At 42.0% G+C, this 22,438-nt stretch overlaps 1 protein-coding gene and 1 long non-coding RNA gene across 2 annotated transcripts; one reads left to right on the plus strand and one right to left on the minus strand.

Moving 5' to 3' along the window:
* Positions 1 to 380: 380 nt before the first annotated feature.
* LOC116928858 (protein bowel) lies at positions 381 to 8,631 on the plus strand. The gene is made up of 3 exons (XM_032936003.2): positions 381 to 1,194; positions 2,014 to 3,078; positions 6,472 to 8,631. Exons 2-3 carry the CDS (start codon positions 2,186 to 2,188, stop codon positions 7,196 to 7,198), a joined length of 1,620 nt encoding a protein of 539 aa, XP_032791894.2. The 5' UTR covers positions 381 to 1,194; positions 2,014 to 2,185; the 3' UTR covers positions 7,199 to 8,631.
* Positions 8,632 to 9,497: 866 nt separating this feature from the next.
* On the minus strand, positions 9,498 to 14,209 carry LOC116928875. Its single transcript, XR_006642715.1, has 4 exons — positions 13,398 to 14,209; positions 11,174 to 13,314; positions 9,968 to 11,115; positions 9,498 to 9,894 (listed from the first exon to the last, which is right to left on the minus strand). It is a non-coding gene; the product is annotated as an uncharacterized LOC116928875 (long non-coding RNA).
* Positions 14,210 to 22,438: the final 8,229 nt, after the last annotated feature.

Below are 22,438 nucleotides of genomic sequence, written 5' to 3' on the forward strand. Positions count from 1 at the left end.
GAAGGGAGGCCGAATATGGAGAAGCTGTTGGGTTACTCTGTCCTCATTCCCTCCCTTTCTCTATCTCTTATAAGAAGAAAAAGTTTCAGAACACACCCGCTTCTTCGTCTCCCACCTCCCCTTCTTTTGGCCACCCTCCCTATAGAACTTCTTTTTTTTTGCTTATCACGGAGGGGCAAGTTGTTATGCGCGCCCGAAGAAGGGAGGAGCAGGAGCGCACACGAGGACTCGTTCAAGAAGGCGAAATGAGGGGAACGAAGAGAGAAAAGGAAAAAAAAAAAACATATAGAGGAGAGGGGAGGAGCAGGGCGGTCGAAGAAGAAGGGAGGAAAAAAAAAAAAAAGACGTACGTACACCGGAGGCAACAGGTAGCTTGATAGACCAGTCTGTTGTGCCGCGCCGGGACGGATTCACGCTACCGACCGGATATGTTGCAGCAGCAGTCATCGTCTTGAGACAGAGCCGCACAGCAGCAAGAAAACAGCGTTCTTCTATTTAAAAAAAAAAAAACACTTGGACAAAAATCAATTGTGAACGACATTTTAGGTTTCCACAACGTGCGTGTGTTTTTATCTTATCCGACCAATTTCTTTTGTTTGACGCAGTTCGGAAAATAAAACAAAGAGCGTTTTGATTTTTTTTGGCTTCTTTCAACCTACGGCGGATGGCACGTTTAGTAGCAACAGGCCAGCCTCATTTAGTACAGTAGTAGCAGCATCAGTAGCAAAGTTTTCTTTAACGGATGTGCAGATGTGAAACAGCTGCTGGCGTTCCACCGTTTTTCCACCAGTGTCTTGTGCTTCTCTCGTGCTTTTACTCCGCCTGCTGCACCTCCTGTGTGTCTGTGTCGTTCTCTTACTGAGAGGCTGCTGCCTTGATTTGCTGTACGAAGCTGTAAACGCACGTCAGCAGCCAACGAGAAGAAGAAAGTGCTTCTGTTTGGGGTTTATTTTTTTGCAGTCGAAATTCCGGCCAACGCGCAACAACAACAACAACGAAAAAGAAAATAATTCCGCTTTTTTCGAAAGTGGAACAAAGCCGCGGGAAATCCTTTCGTTCAAACCTCTCGCTTTTTTTTTTTCGGCTGGGCTATAAGTGTAATTCCGTATTTTATTTTGGAACACGAGGTCGACCACCAAGGATTACCACAACTGCCTGCACAAATTCCAAAGAGAACAACCCCAAAAAAATCAGGTATATAATGTTGAATCACCTTTGAATTGGAATTAAGAAAAACTCAATTTCCCTATAATCATTAAATTTCTTCTTTCCTCAAAGTTCACATTTTTTTTCTCTCTCTCTCTTTTAAATGCATTTACCTTCTCCCCCCCTCTCTTGTTGCTGTTTAATAAGAAAAATGCCTTCGAGAATTTCTTGGAGGCTAACGGCAGCGCCAGGTCCTCCTGAAACAGCAGGAGCGATTGAATTGTGTTTTTTTCAGGGGAAGAATGAAGCAAGAGGGGGAGGAAGGGTAGTAGCATTATAGCAGCAGCACGGAGGTGGGCGAGGGACGCCATTTTGTTGACGTTGTCTGGGCCCTGCCTTGCATTGTTGTTATACAACTTTAAATTCAGCCCAAAAGTTAAATTTTTTTAAGAAAATAAAAAAAAATGTGTAGATGTTTCTCCTTTCAGCTACTGGCCGAATGTCTTCCCCATTTTGTGTTGCCTCCTTGGCATTTCGTATTTGGCGGGCTATTTAAACCCGCTGTTTAGCTTCCCTTTTTTCCACCGCCCCCCCACATAAATAGAAACAAGAAACAAAAAATGAACGTAGAAACAACTGCGTGTCGGCTAGTGCCTTATTTTTTATGGCCCCACCAACGCGCGTAGGTTTTTGGTTGTTGCACCAATGGCAATTGGGTCGTATAACTTCAAGGAGCGCGCAAAAAAAAACACAGAGAACACCCAAAAAACGTCAATGACGCAATATACTTTATAATACATTGCTATGCTTGTTTCCCTTTTTCTTTTTTATTAACGTTTTTTTTTTTGCCTCCTTTCCACCAAACAGACGGGAGAGAAAAAAAAAAGTAAAAAGGGAAAGAAGATAAGAGAAAATTTGTGTTGGCAACAGTAGCGTCCATGTCTCCGGATTGAACAGTCGCTTCGACGTTTCGTTGCTGCCCTATCGGATTTCCAGTGAAGTTAAGACATTTGAACTGAAAGAACAAAGTCGAAAGATCATGGCCGACTCGAAGGAGTCGCGTCTATCGTCGGCCAGTTTCATGGCACCCACTCCGCACGGACTCGGTGGCTATCCGCACGTCATGCACATGTCAGCCGCTCACGCGGCTGGCTTACGAGAAGTGTCCGCATTCCGGCCCGTGGTGCCATCACGACCGGTGAACAGCATCATGCCGTCGTTCCTGGGCAACGCAGACGAGAGCTCCTGCTCACCGCAAAAGGGCAACAGCAGCGATGCTGGTGATCGTGGCAGCAAGACAAACTTCGACTACACCAACCCTACACCGGTGAATGGCAAAAACAGTGGCGGACCCCCTTCGACAACGACAAGTTTGCGCCCAGGTGATAAAAGGACAGCAGAGGAATCTTCGCTGGCTCCACCACCGGCCCATCCGCCACCACCTTCTTCCTCCTCTTCATCCTCGTCTTCGACATCGTCGTCCAACCGCCGACCGGCTGGAGGCAACGGTGGAGGTGGTCGAGTCCTGGAACCTCTGGCGGCTTCCTCGGCTTTCGGACTGGGCAAATCGCCCTTTCCAGTTTTCCCACCGTCGGCCAACCAGTCCCAGCATCAATCTGGACATCAGCAATTCGCCGGACATTACGACACATTTTCGCCCGTTTTCTCTTCGCCTTTCGATCGCCGCTTGATTTCACGCGGAAGCGGAGGAGGAGGTGGAGTCTCTTCATCCTCGTCTACCGTGTCGTCCGGCATCGCTCCCGGCCGTGCTTCCCGACCCAAGAAGCAGTTCATCTGCAAGTTCTGCAACCGCCAATTCACCAAATCCTACAATTTACTCATCCACGAGCGGACCCACACGGATGAGCGGCCCTACTCTTGCGACATTTGCGGAAAGGCTTTCCGTCGTCAGGACCACCTGCGCGATCATCGGTAAATCATCTTTTCAATCATCTTCTTATTTATTATTCGCTATGCTTGGATGAAAGAAAGAAAAGGAAAAAAAGATGTTGTTGTTTTTCGGCCGATTTCCTTAGTTTTGGTATGTGGATGTTGTTGTTGTTCTCGCTCTTCCGCCTCCACCGACCGATGTTATAACACAATTTTCTTTCTTTTTTTTTTTTTTGCCTGTACTTCGGAGCGGCGGAGGAGGTAAGGGGGAGGGAAAGTATGGTAGTCAGAACACGTTTCTGATGGATTAAATTTATTCAATCCGGAGGACGGTTTTTTATTTTTCCTTCTCCCCCCCCCCCTGCAGCAGCAGCTCGTCCGCGCGCGGACTTGTTGACGGCCGTGTGTTATAAACTTGGGGGGCGTGTGAGGTGTATCATATACCGCCCAGGGCGGTCCTAGATAGTTACCCAAAAAAATCCAGGGGGAGAGAGAAGCTCTTCTAGTCTTCCAGACATGCTGGAAAAAAATTAATCCGTCTCCTATCGGAAAGAGAATTTTTGACACGAAATGCCAGCGAGTACGTACAACTAACGAACAGAAAAGACGAGGTTCAACGTTATGAATCAAAGAAAATCATCGTGATGTCGCCACTCTATTTTCTTGTGTATCTGAAGCACAAAAAGGAACTTGTACGCGAGTCCCCCCTCACCTTTTAGCGCATCGTCATTGCGATTTTGATTCGTTACGCGTTTGGTGAGGTCCTCCCTTTTTTTCTTAGTAAATCAAAAGATTTTTAGAGCCCATCATTTCTAGTGGGATCTAGGCCTAATGAAGGAATTTCAACGACCACCACTTTTCCACACTTGTTCGGCTTCTTGGAATTATGTCCAATGAAAAAGAGAAAAGAAAATGAAATGGGGGGGGAGTTCGAGAAAGAAGTAGGGAAGAATGTTGTGGAAGAAACATAAGAGCAACAAAAACATAACGGGCAGTCGGACAGAGGCGGAGATGCTCGTGATGAGGCCGCTCACCCTCCGTTCTTCACCTGTTTTCCCAGTTATTTTTGTTCTTTTTTTTTGAGGAATCTCTTCTTCTTCTTCTTCCATCACATAACAAGAAATGCACGCGGCCAGCGGGAAAAGAAAAAAAAAAAAACTCGATACAAAGGGGAAGTAAAAGAAAGAAAAAAGAATTTCTTTTCCATCTTGTCTTCTTCTTCTTCTTCTTCTTCTTCTCTTTGTTTTTCCTTCTTCTTTCTTGTGTGCGGAGGTGGATGGCGTGCCGGCTGGTAGGACAACCCGCAGGCAGAGGCACGCACACCTTTCAGATATCGAGACACACAAACTGGAAAAGAAGAGAACTAAAGAGGAAACGCAGCAGAAACGAAGAGAGGGAAAAACATAGATGGATAGATAGATGGGAGGAGAGAAGGTATAACTTTTTCCTTGGGCCACAAGAAGAAGAAAAAAAAGAGGAGGAGGAGAAGGCTACCAGCAGCAGGAGCTGAAAAGAGCAGCCAGGAGCGGCGGCAACAGCAGCTATGGCAGGAGCAAAGCAGCTAACGCATAAGATTGTGTGGCCCCGGCAACTGCCCATTTTCGAAAGATGACCTCCACTTCTTTTTTCTTTTCTTTTCTCCTTAGTTTTCTTTGAATTCCCCCCTTTTTTTTTATTTTTCAAGTCTTCAAAGAAAAGAGACAGACAGTTACAAGAACAGAAGGGAAACACAAAACGTAAATACGTTCGTAATTCACTCTTCGTGACGTGACCAACAGGGAAACAGCACCTTCGTCTTAAAACATTTTCTATTTTGATCCCTTTCATTTCAATCGTTTCCTTTTTATTCTGAATGAATAAAAAAACAACAACAAACAAACGTACGTAGGTGCGCTTTATCATCTGCGATTGCAATGAATAATCAGATTGCGAGTCTCTGACTCTTTTCGACAGAATTTTCAGGTTTTTTTGGGACTTACGTTCGTTCCATTCTCACAGTCTCTCACAGGCTTCCCTATATGGCAATGGCCCGACAACAACTATACAACAATCTAATAAGAAATAGAGAAGAAGAAAAAAAACACAACCTTAGTATGTGTATAATGTGAGGAGGAGATGGATAAAAAAGAAAAAAAGGAAACACAGACACGAAACCTTTTTCAACTTGTTTTACAAGTTTTCGTGTCCTTCTTCTTTTGTTCATTCAAAATGCTTGAAATTATTTCGAAAAAAAAAAACTCCAAAAAGAAAGAGAGAGAGAGGTGATTTTTCATGCGAGTTGAGAAGATAGAAAAAAGACAAGAACTGAAGGTCTTGGCTGGACAAATCTGAATACTCCCCTCTCATTTCAAAGAAAGAAAATATTTAAAACAAGAAATCTTGTATGTGTAACATCAGGATAACCTGAACGCACACACAAAACTCGTTTTTTTTTTTTTTTTAACTCCTCAACGTTCGTTCAAATTTTTTGGCGTGTCTAGCAACGAGCAAAAGTAATTTTTTATTTCAATGCAATTTCATTCCGGTTACATGGATTTTCATTGTCATCCGACAAACCTCTAACAAATGCTGTTTCACAGTACGTCTATTTGTCCCAAGCTTTTGATACACTTTGAGAAGAAAAGATGTTTGAGGAATGAAGGAAAAGGGGGGCACGTTCTTTTGTGCTTGTACAAAAATGCTGCAAGACAAAAGAAAAACAGACGGGAACACACAACGGATAAATCAGTGTTAACTTTCTTGACTTGTTTTTTTTCCTCTTGTTTTCACTCGTCTTTAAACGAGAGAAGAGGGAGGGGGGGCTTCTAGATGAGAATAGCTGTAAGAAGAAAACAAGCCGAATGTATAAAAGTATACACAATAAGACGAAGAGAGAGAGAGAGAGAGAAAAGGTAAGAAGAAAAAGAGATAGTTATCTGCCACTGTTCGCCATTGTTGTGTAGACAACAGAAGGGGCCCCGACGCAACACTTTGGTGCGCCTTTATAACGCAAGAGCATCGAGACTGCGTATTATATCTATCGAGACGAGAGTAGGATACATAAATGTATGTTTGTATATCTATACCCCGCGCTAAGCTACTACTACCTGGCCGCCATTTAATGGCTCCTCCAAATCTCTTACGTTTTTCCCCCTTTTCTATTTTATTTTTAAGCTTTTCTCTTTCGTAATGGCCTCCTCTGTTTTGTTTTTATTCTTGATTATCTGGGAGAGATTAAATGGGGGGCTCCTTCTGAAAAAAATAATAAACAGTCGACGAAGGCCAGACATTTAAAGACAATTTAGAAAAGTCTCGACCTTTTGGGGAGATATAAAAAATAAAACAAAAAAAAACCAAAGATAAATGCGTCTGCCAGCTACTGGAGATCTCTCTTAATTGTTTGACTTATTTATTCATTTTCTATTTTCCTTTTATTATTTATTATTGTTTAAACAGTTACATCCATTCGAAAGAGAAGCCGTTCAAATGCGCTGATTGCGGCAAAGGTTTCTGCCAATCGCGGACGCTGGCCGTCCACCGTATTCTGCACTTGGAAGAGTCACCGCACAAGTGCCCAGTGTGTGCCCGCAGTTTCAATCAGCGCTCCAACCTCAAGACGCATTTGCTGACCCACACCGACCTGAAACCGTACGAGTGTTCTTCGTGCGGCAAAGTCTTCCGCCGCAACTGCGATTTGCGTCGCCACGCCCTGACGCACGCCGTCGGCGATGTGGGAACTGAGAGCGAGAGCAACGATACTTCCCTCCACTCACCTGGATTGCAATCAGTCGTCGTCAAATCATCCGGCGGCATTTCGATGATCCATTCGCACCGGGCTTCGGATTTAGAGGCGGGCCCTAGTGGCTCCAAATCGGCGCTGGATTACGTGGACACGTCAGAGGATTCGTCCGACTCTTGCGATTCGTTCATCTCCGTCACATCGTCACCTGTGCCGACGTCGTCCGCTGCGGCGCTGCTCCGCCAGACTGAAGCTGCAGCCGCCGCTGCGGCTGCTGCCGCGGCAGCAACCAAAGAATGCGCGCCGGCCGACATCAGCCCGGAAGTCCGCGGACCTCCTCAACCACCTCCGCCTTTAGTCCAGTTGCTTCCACCTCCGGCAGCCCGTCCGATGAATCCATCGCGACCATCTGGTTTCAGTATAGAGGACATTATGCGTCGCTAAAACGCCCCAAGTTTCAAGAAAAGACGTTCCTTTTTCGAACGTGTGGGTGTGCTCCCAGTGGTTCAACGTCCACGTTCAATACGTATAAATACCTAAATTGTACAGCATCGTGCGGATGGTGAAGAGAAAACAAAGAGGACACAGTGTTGAGACGACGGTGTGACGACAGCGCCAAAATGGTTTCGTTTTCAAATTGCAGCGCTCTTTTAATGATCGATCTCCGCCGCTCGCAGTAAACAGCTCAGCCGATTTCAGAATTCACGCAACATTCATCGTGTGTGTCTACGCGCTTCTGTGATATACTCAATTGCTTTGTGTTTCTTTGTCTTTTTTTGGTATTATTTAGAGGAATCAAATCACATTTATTATGTCAAGAAGAACAATATGGAGATGAGGCTCTTCTACTTTCGGTTGAATCGGTGCCAAATCGTTCTATTAAATTTCTTCTTCTTGTCCCTTTTTCTTTTTTTTATCAAATTCATTTTTGTCTTTCGTGATTTTCTTTTTTACTTGTTCTCTCTCTTTGCCACATGTAAACTCTCACCCTGAAACGAGGCTCCCATTATCGCCATCTTCTGCGTCCAATGTGATGAAGCTCGACCGTAGAAGTATTCCCGTGACAGTAAAATGCTATAGAAGTGCAGCCGATTTCTCCTCGCAAGTCTCTTGCTACTTTAAAAAATACATAATACAAGTACAGAGGGAAACACATAGTTTTGCATAATAAGAAAAGCAGAGAGGGATGAAGCGAAATGAAGGAAAAATAGGAGTAAAATAAAAAAGAAAGTGAGCAGAAGCGGTTGGAATGATGCTACTCATTCCGCTGCTGCTGCTCTTCTATTCCTTTATTCAAGAGTTCTGACGTTCTCTCAGGTGCGCGCGCTGACGACCATCTGTGGCCTTCCTGCTGGGATTGTATAGGTTTTCTCTGAGAGAGACTGGAGGCATACAACATTTTTTTTTCTTCTTTTCTTCAGAGTTATTTTCTTTTTCACTCAAGGTTTTTCTCTTCCCCTGAAAAATTCCCGAGACCCCACCTTTTACCGTCTATAAAATACAAACAGGTTGAATGTAAGAATAGGAAAAAAAAAAAAATTCCAATGTAAGAGACAGGACAAAAGAAGAAGAACCCCCCACACGATAAAATAATAATAATAGTTGTAGTTTATTATATTCTCTTTCTTTGTGTACGAGAGAGAGTTTATACTTGCGCATGCGACGCAATTCCAATACAAAAATATGTGTGTCCAACCAATCTCAATTCAAGGAATTCATTGCGATCAATCAACTAGTGTGCGGGATTCGTTTGGTGTTACGTCTGTTGATATTTCGTTTAATTTTCGATTTTTGTTTGGTGTCTATGTGTCTGTATCGTCTGTTATATATCTATTAAAAAAATATGCTGGTGAATACAAAAATCAGGTATTCGTGTTGATGGACTTTTTCGGGCCTTTTTTTATTGCGTCTTTTCCATTTGTACACAGGCAATTATCGACCAGTCACACATCCTTGATTTTTGAGAAGGTGTGTGTGTTGTGTTACCCACCAATAAAACGACCAACTCGTTTACCTTTTGAGTGAAACCTCTACGAAAAAGAAAGCCAAAACTCGTCCAACCGATCAATAGATTTTCTATTTTTACGAGTGTAACTGATCGACCTGTGAATGCCGCAATCTTCTACATCTATTTTTTTTTTCTCAACCAAGTTCCAGTTTTTATAGCATCATTTGTGCAGCCAATGAAAAGAGGGCCGAAGCTGATCGAATCGAGTTGGGCTCATTTGCACCAGCGTTATATAGAAACATATACATATATATACAGATCAAAGGATCCCCTCCAGCTTTTTGTCTGTGTGACGACCCACAATGAAAACTTCTTAGCGGTGCCGATAATTTCGTCTGCTCACAACACTTGCCGGCTCTCTATTTGAATTATGCCGATGTTTTCAAAGAATCATTACCATATATTTAAATGATGCATATACGTATGTGTGTATACCTGGGGCTGGACGAATTACCCTTGATCCGAAGGTGCTATAACTGAAATTATAACGCAGCAGCTGTTGATGCCCTTCTTTTTTCTTGCTCTCGTTGGACGTTAATCATCTCTGATTGGGCGGCACTTATAGTTTCGATTCAAATTCCCATCAGAAACGACTGGGTTAATTGCGGCTAATCAACTTTCGTGTACATTTTGAAATCTGTTGGTGGTCCAGCTTCCAATTATCTTTTTTTTTTGGTCTTGACTGATGTCCGATGCCAACAATTGTATTAGTACTTATCCAGTTGCACGGAGATCGTAATTATATATGTATCGATTTATTTTCGCAGTCCATCTATTTCTCTATACAACATTTCTGTAATTCCTTTCGTGTTTTTGATTTTCGTCAGCGCCAAATGAGTTGTTTCATACATATTCAATCGATTCGTGGAGAAATGAGCCAACACACTCAACACTCCATATGTAACGAGTTTTGGTGTGTATACATATAGACGGGCGCCTCTCTGTTGCTACTGAATAATGTTTTTTTTCAAGGGAATTAGTGATAGATAGATGGACCGGATACCAGCTCTGCACTCAGACATGGATTCGATTGTTAAGTGGGACCCGGATAGTAACCAGCAGTTACCATGTTCGAACTGAAATGTTTTTTTTTTCAGATGGTTGTTCGTTGCTAGTCTTTGCTAATTAGAACCTGTTTAGGATAAGATTGTAAACAAGCAGCAGGCAGAATAAAAGAAACTAAATAAAACAAAACAAAAAAATACTTTTCTCGTTTTGGTGCGTCTGTCAACGAGAATCTCTGAATTTGGCAGCAGGCGAACGGCCAGACCGTCAGTTGATTCCAAAAAAAGTCACACACAAAAAATTGTTCGTTTTGTCTTGTCGTTGTCGATGCTCCATACTGCCAGATGGGCTTTCTGAATTCATCAGTCCCGACTTCGAAACAACATTTTAAAAAGATTTAAAAAAAAAAAAAAGTAGAGATGAGCCGCAAGATCTGCCCGCCGGGCACACCAACAACCGAAACGTGTGTGCACTGCGGGATCGCGCCGAATTCCTCAGGCTCTTCTTCTTCTTTCGTGGTATAGGACATTTTCCACCTACATTGCTCTTCTCTCTCTCTCTCCCTCTGCTTGCGTTCATTCTTCTCTTCTTTTTTCGGACGATATTCATCTTTCCTTTTGAAATATTTTTATTTTTCCCTTTATTGCGTCTATTCTTTTATATTTTCCTTCTGCTGCTGCTACAGCATCCACGTAATCCGTAAAGCTGATCTATACGCCAAGGAGGAACAGTTTTCCGTCTTTTTTTTTTTTTACCTTCTCTCATTCCTGTCCGTCTCTATATGCAACAATGGGCAACAAGTCGTGTATGTGTGTGTCTCTTCTTTTTTTTTCCTCTTCAGTTGTTGGCCTGTTGCCTAGGAGACCTCGTCATTATTCTTGATTCCAGATCGGCAGCCCTACGGACAGTGACAAACTGAATGGAACTCGAAAGAGAAGGGAGAGACGGCCGAAAACTTGAAAAAAAAAGGGGGGATCTTCTTTTATTTTTGTGTGTGTATCCTTGTGTCTACGTTGGACGTGGAGTTGACAAAATGAAACAATGGCCACGTCACGGGGACAACTGAAAAAAAAAAAACAAGCAGCAAAAATCTTGACAAAGTTTCTGACTGGAAAACTATTGGGAAATAAAACATAAGAAAACACGGGCCATTTTGGCGTATTTAATTTGTATCCGAGGAATATTTATTAGCCCAGACGTCGAGGCGTCCAACGTTCGAAATTGGACGGATGGAGGAAAGAAAGGCGAGTCTTCGCCGCTTGTTCCTATACACCTGGCGGTGGTGATGGGCGGTACGTGAGTATTGCACGCAGAGTTGATGATTTGCTGTCAACTGCGGACTGCCGATCTATACGCAAATATCAACAACAGATTTTTTTTTTTTTTTTCCCCCTCTAGTTTCTCACCACCTTGTATATACGGTGGGATAAACCTTGAATAAAATAAAGGCCAGCAAAGTCACGAGGCCGTCATCTCGCCCCGTGAACGCTCATCACCATGGAAATGGCCAGGGCGAAGAAAAGAAGGAATTGTTCCGAATTAGAAAATCGTTCGCGTTTATCATTTCTCTCCCACAGAGAAACAATAGCGTTACAGCGTCGACTGTTATAGACGTGTCGAATATATTCCCGAAAACAACTTTAACCGTGATAATAATTCACAAGGAAATTTTGAAACCAAAAGAACAAGCAAACGTTATTCCTTTCGATTCGATTTTGTTTTTGTTTTCAATGCGCCATCACACAATTGGGGAGAAAAGGTTTTGAAGAATCCCGTTGTGTGCGGCAATGAGAAGAAAAACGGCGTGATTGTATAGTCGATCCTTTTTGAAACTGGGAGAGAAGAAGAAGAAGAAGAAAAAAAAGAGAAACACATCCATAATTTTTGAATAGGTGAAATTCATGATACGTGCCTTAGCCATTGTAGTGTTGATTATATTCGAATGGTTCATCGATGCTAATGCCCAGTCCCGAAAGGATTATCGCAGCCGAAAGGCAACACACAAAAATACGGGCACGGCTCCATCATCATCATCGCCATCGTCGATCTACAAAGCCCGTCGGGGTTTTCCGATCTTTACACACAGAAAATAAACGGGGCAAAATATGTATAACTTAAAAAGAAAAAAGAAACTTATATTACACACTAACGATTTGTTTTGATGTGAATCGCTATCGCATAGTGGCGCATTTCTATTCTTATTTCCTCATCTTTCCAAAAATATCGTACACACAATACCTGGAAGATTGTTGCGTATGTAGCAGATTGCTGTATTCTTGTTGCGTGTATGTCTTTGGACATCCCAAATCGAGCATAAGACAACTCACGGAAGAGGAAAACTTGCATAATGAACTGATACGAGACTTTTTCTTTTCGCTGAATTAGCCTCTCCCTTTTTTTTTTTTTTTTTTTTGTATACCTGTTTCCTTTCTTTTGCGTGTTATAACCCGTTAGGCGAGAGGCGCCAAGTCGATATAGGTCTCTAATGAAGGGCCGTGATGCTGCTGCTGTTAATGATGATGAGAGCGAGTGACCTCATCGGCCATAATGGGCTCCTCCTCCCATTTCTATATAGCCACTAAGGTCTTAAACTCTCTGACTCGTATATCTCTTTACATTATGTATTTAATATCTACTTTGGGGCTCGTTGGTCCCGCGGTTTTTTGACCGTCTCTTTCGCCGGGTTTCCCATTTAGGCGATCGTTTTCTTTCCTTATTCGAAAAATAAAAATCTGGCCTTGTTGTTGCTTCCCATTCCGACGAATCGATGCAGATAATCGCAGCTCAAAAGACACTTGATACGACACTAAAAACAAGAGAATTAATGGCCAGACACAGTAAGAAACATAAACCTTTCTTTAAAAGAAAACCATCGAAAAACAAAGATCGAATCATTCAAATGAGATCCTCCTTTTTCCTCTTCGTAATTTGCCAATAAGGACAACGAAACCCACGCATAATTGCCTTCAAAAATAGGGTGTTTTCTAGATATCGATTCACTACGGTTTCGTTCCGTGCGCAACTCAAAAACCTGCGCCCAGGTCCGCATTTTCCTCAAAAACGCACAACAAAAAAAATCAAACGTAAAAGAAAAGATTCAAAAACAAAAACGACGGAAGCTTTTTATTTCTTTAGCTGCTTTCAACACCCATTTTTCGATAAAAATCCTAATAGTATGGCGTCTACGACTAGTAGGCGACGTTAGCGCAGCTGCTGGATGATGGAACGCACTTTTTTTTTCCTCCTCCTTTTAGAATCGGAAGCTCTGCAGGAGCAAAAAGAACCCCGCCCGCTTTGACACAGCGCCAAAAAAAGATAGAAGCCCGCGCCATTTAATGGCGCTGGTTAAAACAACTAACCGTTTCTGGTCGTATAAGAGATGCGGACGCGCCGCACCGCTGTGTCTGCATGATCTCACGCCGATTATCATCACCAGCCTCCCTCTTACATTCGGCCCCGTCTGCGCATCGAGAAAAGTGGACGCCAAAAAAATAAATAAAACGCCGGCCATCTTTCGTGCGTGGGCGTTTTCCTTCAACTATATAAACTATTCACAATTTACGGATCGTGAAGAAACAAAAAAGAAGTTATTACAAAAATTGTTGTTGTCTCGTTCGTCAAAATTTATACTTGATACGCTAGTTGCTCTCTCCATCGCAGGCGGCATTTTATCTTACGACAAACTGCCGTTTGTTTTTTTCCAAAGCTGCCGAAGACACACAAATAACAATACGTGGCTTATCGGCTGCCCGGCTTTGTTTGTTTCTTCTTTTATTTCTCTACTGTGCACAATGCCGTTTAGTATAGAAAGCACGTACTTGCAGAGAGTTAATGACAGGTAAAGAGGTACACACTTTTGTGGCATTTTAGACGATGGCCAATCAAAAGAGTGACAATGACGAGTCAGACGTTCTTCTCTTTTTCACTGTCGTGAAGCACACGCCGCCAAAACTATCGGTAGAAGACAAATAATAATAAATTTTTTTTTTTTTTTTCATTTTCTTCGCCCGTCTAGAAAATTCTTTTCTTCGGCCGACTTTTCTCGAGTTGTTTGCACGAAGGAAAGGTTTTTCTGTCGTGACAACAGCGACGATTGTGACGATCGTCTTTCGGCTGGGCTTATTATTGTGACTTGTGACTCACGAACTTACGAAACGGATGAAACCGAAAGGTTATTAGACAAAGGCCCAAATATCTCTGGCTGAATGGTGCGAAACATCACACAGCACCGAATTTCTTTGTAAATCCTGCACATGTACGTTAGTCGGGACCGGACAAATCCACGAAACAGGATGTTTGTCATGATTTTCTAAAATAAAAAATACAAAAACCTTTTTACCACACGTGTTTCGTTTCTTGTTACGTGGCTATAAAATGTAATAGGAAATAGTTTTTTTGTTGAAGGGGTGACTCATATCCTGGCCGTGCTTATGATAGGTCTTTAGATCTTTTACCGACTCCCAACTCCAACTATCGGATGACGTGGAAGTCGTTCGTTGGGTTCCTCCTTCCTCTTACGTCTTTAAAATCTTTTTTCTTTTCGGTGTTCTCTCACCTGTGATTCCTGGCAACAACAACGCCATCTAGCCAACAGGTGATGTAACTACATACGTGTTTTCACCTTTTTTTTTTTTAGGGCGGAGTTTTTCGAATCCAAGAAAGGACAACCGCGTTGCATTTACTTAAACATTTGAAACTAAATTAATGAGTAAAACGTTTTGATTTTCTATTTTCCATTTAATGTATCAAAGTTCTTGTTGCTAACCGACGGAGCAAAGTGCAGAGTTAAGGCCAATGGTGTCATGTTTAGCTTCGTTCTGGGTTAAAACGCGGCAGCTCTATTCCGATTAGATTCAGTCAAAGTTTCGAAGCGAAACGGACATGAAAACAAAAACAGTAAACAACACACACACACACAAAAAAGGGGGCACTATGGGGCGATGATTGTGTGTGCAACCGAAGATGTGCGGGCGGCTCCTTAAAAAAAAAAGGGAAACACAATGTCATATAAATGTTTACAGTTTTTTTTTTTTTTACATAAAAACAAAGCTGCTGCCGAGATGTATACAAGAGATTGCTTCGCGGTGTGTCAAGTGTTGGACATTCGAAAAAAAAAATGGGCGAGTAAAAATATAAAAAAAAAACGAGATGCGGCGAGACCCAAGGAAGAGAAGGGGGGGCGAGAGCTGGGCTGAAATTTATGACGTCTAGCTCCATAGGGCACGGGACGAACGTATATACACAGAGTTAAACGGATAGCGGAAAACTATCTCACCCGAAAAACAAAAAAAAATCAAAGTTTAAACAATAAACTTATGGGACGATGGATTTTGGTCGAGACGCACGATGGCAACAAAAGTCCCTCGTACACAGAGGCCGTTATCCAATCAATCCTTGACCGTTTACGGCTTCCTTGCTTAGTCGATACTTCCAAAATCTTTCACACATCTTCAGGTTTTGTTCCAACTACTGGCCCAATCGTTTTGACTTTTTCCCACACGAATCAAAGACTCGTAAAAATATGAAAACATAATATCGACTCTCTTATTGGATCTTCCGTGACCCCCCTGACTACATAACAACAAAAAATCCGACTATTTATGTAGAAGGATTCAGGAAAAATACGAGTGTGTTTACATGGATTCGAAGGGAAAAAGCGTCCCACGTCACGCGATCTTATCGTTCCATGACGAAAGCTATATAGGGTTAGAACGACACACGCGATAAACAAGAAATGAACGTGAGATCCGCAACGAGTCGTGAACTGACAGACGAAAATAAAATAAAATCTGCGAACAACGGGAAGTTATGATTAGTTGTCTGCTAGATTTTTTTTTTTATTTGGTTATCATTTCAACATTTTAAAAAGTGTCTCCAGTATTCCTCGCATTTTATTTATTCCAAAACTTGTTGTTTCTTCGGTGATGATAGTCCCTTTTATCTCTTGTCCATTTCTCCTTCTACAGTCTTGTATTGTTTGGAGACCAGTTGTGCCCTCCTACGCTCCTTTATATTCTTGCCTTTCAATGTCTCCACTGTTGCAGACACCGCGCTTGTTTCTTCTGCATGCGAGAGAGAACTGCAAAAGGTACAAAAGACCTACAATTGGCTATTCTTCTTCTTCCAAAGTTTTCATTTCTACCCCCCTCTCGAATGCATTGATTTCACTTTTATTTTTTTGTTGACAAGGAAAGAATGTCTACAAGATTACAAGAGGTGATTCCATGAGCCCCCCGTGGATGGGTTAGGCCAAGTGAAAAGGGCATTAGACTTGTTCACACTAGACGTTTTCCTCTGCTGATGTTGGTCTTGAAAACAAGTGCCGTGTGGCGCTGCAGAGGTCAAGCGTCAGGCTCTCCTCGAAATTGAAGAGCAAAAAAATAATAATAAATTCGATGCTGTTTTAGCACATCAAATAAAATCGGAATATACGAAAACAAGTTTACGATGCGGCACAGTAGCCCGTTCGATTCGGCGCCCGTGCTCTTATATAGCTACCTCATATATATAGCGAAATAAATCTATAGTATAGGAGCGTCTTTAACCGTTGCTTTTTGAAGGGATTTTATTAATTTTTTTCGCTTGCTGAACAACTAATAAAATCCACCGAAAAGAGGGCTGGAGACGTTTTGCACTGGCGGCGAAATGGGGGGGAGAAACGGCCAGCCGCGCGGTGTGCAGTTTGCACGTCTGTTTGAGTTGGGGTCGGCCGCCACATCAAAGCAGAACAAGGGTGCGATTCGGTTGCATATTGTAAATGCGAAGAAAAACAAGAGACGGCTGTTTTTGTCCTGTTAGAAGAAGAAACAGCAATATAAGGTTTTCAAACCCGAAATGGTTTGATTGTTTCGGCTGGCCTTTTTGCACTGGCGTTGCGACGATATGGCGAAATCTATGCGCACCAATTTTTCCTTCTTCTTTCATTTGATGTGTGCCGAATCGATCGAGAAAAAAGAAATCGCAACGACTTGAGGCCATGTAAGGAAAAAAAAAATTAAAGGGTGGGCACAGGTCACGGTTCAATCGTCTCTTGTGCGTAGTGGGAACGTATCGCATCGTATCAAAATTTTTCAGACAGGAAAAAAAAGAAGAAAAGACAAATCGAAGAGAGAAGAAAAAAAAAGGATTTTTTTCTTTTTCAATTCTTCTTCTTTTGTTGTCTGATGGAATTGACTTTGCAGTCAACCCTCCCCTCTTTTCCATTATTTCTTATTATCACATTGTGCCCTATTGTTCGATAGAGCACAGTTTTCAGCGTGTTATTTCCCGATGTCGGAATCCTTTAGCTCTCGGTGACGGCGACACAAGGGGGGACACACTTCATCAAAAAAACCGCGTTCAACTATAATAGCCCATTGTGGAACCCATTCTTCAGCTCCTTTATGGCTTCTGAATGCCTGCCATACTCTGTCTTTCTCCACCTTGTAGTCCGGGTTCGTATTTTTTTATTTTTCAGAGATTCTTTGATTTTGCATTGGCTCGAATGTATACAACAAAACTGGCCGTACTAACCGACAGCAACGGGGCGCCGGGCGCACCTGAATCTAAAATGCCTACTAAAAGGGACTAGAGGAGTCTCGACCAGCAGACAGATGACATATCTTTCTGTGTCTCTCACCTTTTATTTTAATCGACTGTGACCAATAGGCTCCTTTTTGCCTGCCCCCCTCCTTCTGCTTATATTCTGCACACACACACACACAAAAAAGATGAATACAGCCGAAAAAAATAGCAATGAGAAACAACTATGAAAGGTGACTATCCGCTGTCTCTGTGACACCCATTACTATAGCCCAGTACACCCCGACTATATCGGCCATTATTTCTTCCCTTTTTTTTTCGCTCTACAAAAAAAAAAACTCATTTAGGTCAACTTCTCTTACGCTTTGATGCTGGAACTCTGTGTGTCTTTGGGCTTAAAGCGCGTGCCCTCGGAACGTTCCTGGATTTTTTATCGCTTGTTGTTTTTTTTTTGTTGGTAGGGATGAGGGTCGCAATCTTGTTTAATGGTTTTATATTTCTTTGAATGGCTCGACTTCGCAATGGTGTGCAGTATTGGATAGTCGCCAAAAAAACAAAACGGTGAAAAATGTACAAAACATTATATTTTTTTCAGGTGAAAGTCAATCGTTTTATTGAATGGGAAGTTGCGATCAGGTCAATAACAATGAATAGTGGGCTCTTAAAAAAACAGCGAAATAGTTGCACACGAGCTATGTGCTATTGTAAAAGAAAAAATAACAGAAAGTCTATATAGCCCAGTCGGAGAAGAAGAAAAAAAAACAACTTTGATTTGATTCTCAATGTCTCCATTGCAGTCAAATGGTGTGGATGTGGGCCTTGTATTATTTTTATTGTATCCGGAATCAATAGATACTATATCGACCTATAGAGCAGAATGTGCCGATTTGTGCACAACAACGAAAAAAAATAGCGTTATATGCTCATGTATAGGTGAATGACCACTTGTACATGTCACAGATAAAAGAAAGCGTATTCTATTCGACTGAACACAGAGTGTATTGAACTATTGACCACTCTATGTGTCGCCAATGGATCGAGCTTTCATTCACAAGTCCCGTGAAACATTGACCTATGCGCATTGATAACAACAATGAGGAGACGCTGTATACTAGTCCGCACTCAACAAATCAACACGGCCCCCTCTTGTTGGCCTTTCTCCCACGCAAAAATGGCCATTCTCAAACAACAATATCATCGTACAGAAGGCGCTTTTATCGTTCTTCTATGGTCATTGTAAGATATCAGTCAGTTATTTCTTATTCGTTTCTTTTTTTCTTTCCTCCGAACTATTCGGTACACAAAAGTGGCGGGTTGTCGGCTTTGCGGGGGAGTGTGTTTCGTCGCATTGTACGCTCTCCACTCTGTGTGTATACACTGGACACAAGGTAGAGTGACTCCAGAGTCTTTTCACTGGGCACCAAAAGTCTTTTCTCTTCCACTCTCACATATAGAAAGGGTAGTATGTTAAGCGTGAACTATACAAGTCCATAGATGGAACAGTGTGCGCCCTTTCGGCTCAATTCGGCTGCTAACAATTGACACAATGTGCCCAGCACTGAAAACGATGAACTGGCCGACTTTTCTTCAAATGACTATAAGATCACAATAGGTGTCGGTTTCTTTATTCTGAATTCTTAAAAAAATTGCAAAGCCTGATGTGCCGACCAAACAAGACTTTTTCGGCACCTATTATCATATTCATCAGTCCAGTCCAGTCCAGTCAGAAAGCAGAAAGAAAAAAAAGGGATGAGTGGAATGAATGCGAAAGGAGAAGAATCGATATAAAGGCAGTCAATAATTCCAACCCACTTTTTCCTCAATCGCGACAATGTTGTCTATTCTACATCCATTTGAATGTCGTCCATCTATATGAAGACGTCCAGCTTTCATCATGAAGTTATTTGTTATACGCCGGTCAGATTGTTGTCCAGCCATCTGCCGGATCATTCCGCTCGAGCGTGTTTGTTCTGTCCGTTTCCTCATTGATCAAGGAAAGATGCGCGATCTCATTTCGTTGGAGGTTAACAAGACGCTGCACGGCAACAGTTGTGTAGACACGTACTATTATACGCGCGCATTACACGAGTATGGGAACCGATTCAATCCATCTGGAACGATTGCTTAGCACGAAGCGTTTAAAATGGAACGCGCTTCGTTTGGACAATTTCCCAGGCCTCCTAAACTGCTGGCTATGGGAACCAAAAGAAGGAATATTAGAAGGAAAGAAGAAACGTGAATACATCGAGAGACCAAAAGTCAGAGGAGAATAAAGAGCTGAGGGCCAGCCTAAATGGACCGATTTTCATCATTGGACGGTCGAAAATAATTAACCCTTCATTGGGTCCGATCAACGCCATCGGTTCAAAAAAAAGCGTAGGTGTTCCCAGATCATTAGAGAGAACCACCAGAAATTTTGGGAGAAGAAAAATATATTTAAAAAAAGAAAAGGTATGTAGAGGATTTCCTACGTAAAAGGTTTCGTTTTGGGTTCCCCTCTTGTTTCTCTTTGTGCTCGAAGATGAAAAACCGGCAGCTACCGTGATAGGTTCCAAAAAACTCATCTAACTAATTAATGATTTTTCTCTCGTTGGTATTTCAGGGGAGGTTGTTTTCTCTCTCTGTAATTTTTTTTTTTTACTTTAGTTTTCCGAAATAAAATAAACGGAGGATCTGTTTGTACGTACAAGGGGGAGCGGTTCGAATTTTTATTGTTATTACAACTGTTTTTCCCATAGAGGCGGTTGGCACATTTTTTTCCCTTTCTCTACATTTATGATCTGACAGTTTATGAAGTTCATATGCTTAACTGCCATGAGAGAATATCAGGAATCGAGTAGCCCAAAAGAAACGATATTTCTATAGCCTTTTAAAGGAAAACAAATCCTTGCAAGTATAGACTATCTATCGTTGAAGTTTGCATGTTTTTTCTTGGTTGGCCGTAACGTTTTTGCTGCTTGTGTGGCTGCCAATTTTGATGACTAGAGCCACAAACGATGCAGTTGGGACCTGTGGGAGGAGGAATGAAGCTTTAAGGATTTATAAATTGAAAGGTTCGGTACTGCCCACTTTTTACGGAGACGAGAAATATTTTGCCTTTTGACCTCATTTTTGTTCTCTCTCTCTCCATTCGACAGCATTTCAAAAAAAAAAAAACTTTCAAATATAACTAGCTGCTCTGCTGATGACTTTGCTCAAACAAAGATATACCCCCCTTCTTTCTATGAGTGAATATTGTTCACCTCTTTGGACACACAAAGTGTAGCGGCCGCCATATATACCGGTAGCTAAAAAAAGTTAAAAATGAAGAGGGATATGTTCAACTCTCTCGAGATGGATCAAATGTGTACCGTCTCTCCATCGTTTGTATATCGATCTCCCCACTCGGTCAAGGAAACAAGAGAAAAGTTGAAGAGAGAAGGGAAAATTGACTCGATCAGGTTAAGAGAGCAGACCCCCACCTGTGCACATGTTGGTTTTAAAAAAGAAAAAAGGAAGAGAAGACAATATTAATAATAGAAAGGTCGCTCGTTGTGGCTTTGTGTGTGTATGTAGGCATGAACGGTTTCAATGTGTATTTATTTGTACACATTCGATACAACCACACCGTTCTTCTCCCTCTTTCGCTCATTGTTTTTTCTCCGTTGCTGTGTTCTTTTGGGATTTCGAGAAAAAGAAGAAGAAAAAAAAAGATGAAAATGAGAGAGTTTGTTTTTTCTTTCCCCCATCGGTCCTCTGTCAACAACGAACTCTCCTTTCCTCTGTGTGTCTTGTTGTATACATTTGATGGTAAAGTGTATGTCAATATCATCTACTATATCAGCCGTGCTGAGCTTTAACCGCAAAAGGACTTGTGTGGTCGATTGCTGATATTCCTCAAATTTACCTTTTGCAGTTGGGAAAGTCTAATGTGAAAAAGGTCACGTTTCTCGCTCCCATTAGCCGTATATTAACTAGACTATTTAGTAACGGAGAAACCTCGCCTTCTAGCGTCGATTCCAATCAGTCGGGGGAACTCTGGTCGTGCATTTCTGCGCTGTATATTCACAATACACGGATAGGAAAAAAACAAAAGAGAAGCCGAACATAACAAGCGCAAGAAGAGCAGACATAATGCCACGAAATTAGATTTGGGAAAGTCTTCTCTTAGTCTCGCCTAAATGAGCGCGCCCGTGTATGCGCAATGGAGAAGTGCGCATTTTTTTCAAAGCTTTTTATTCTTTTCTTTTGCCTTAATCTATGCGGCGGCTAAGGAAAATTCTCGCTTCGATGTTGTTTTTTCTTCCAAAAGGTGAAAAGGAAAAAAGGTCTTGCTGATATGCGCGCATCCGTGGGCGTTACGAAACACCTACATTTCTACCTTTTTGGGTAGTACAGAAGAGATTGGCAGCTCCATTTTGCCTCGATACACGCCTCCACTGCGTATGTTTTCCTCTTGTTTTAAATAATGAGCACTTTTTTTTTGTTTCCTTCTTTCTAAATGAACGCGCGCAACTGAATAAGAAAAAAAAGGGGGAGTGTATCTATTGAATGCAAGCCGTTATAGTTATGTATGCAAGTACTTTTGTGTGCAGACTGAAGGCGCAGTAGGAATCGAAACCGACAATCGACCGTCGCCACTCCCTCAATAATTCGTCTGCCTTTGGTAGCATCGGTTGCATGGAAGCAAGACACCGTCTGTGCCAAGTTGGCACAAGCGCAAAGAGAAAACCTCATTACCCAATTTAATGAAGGCGAGCTAACGTGCGCTGACTCCAATGTCCTATTGAAAGAATTTGTTCGGTTAATTGGACATTTCGATCGGTTGCCGTTGGATTGTTAAGAGAAGCAAATTGACTGGAACTTTTCGGTGCAAAAAAATGGTGAGACAAATACGAGAGATTTAATGAATATCAAGCTGAGAATGAAGGATAGGGGGGCAACTGTTTAACATGTACAAAACTATATGCCTCAAACCTTTACAAGTAGGAAGAAAATTCTCACATAAATGAGCGGCTGCAGGAGCCGCCAACTTCATGGTGTAGCTTATGTTGAGAAGAGCAGCGCTTTATTTTTCTTTGGTTTAAAAAAATAAATTATGCATATTTAATTGAGTCATTGAACCCTTATGGTCTGTTTGTGTGTATTGTGTGTTGTTTCTGTTTTGCTGG

This window comes from Daphnia magna, linkage group LG1, assembly GCF_020631705.1.
Source record: "Daphnia magna isolate NIES linkage group LG1, ASM2063170v1.1, whole genome shotgun sequence".
Lineage (NCBI taxonomy): Eukaryota > Metazoa > Arthropoda > Branchiopoda > Diplostraca > Daphniidae > Daphnia > Daphnia magna.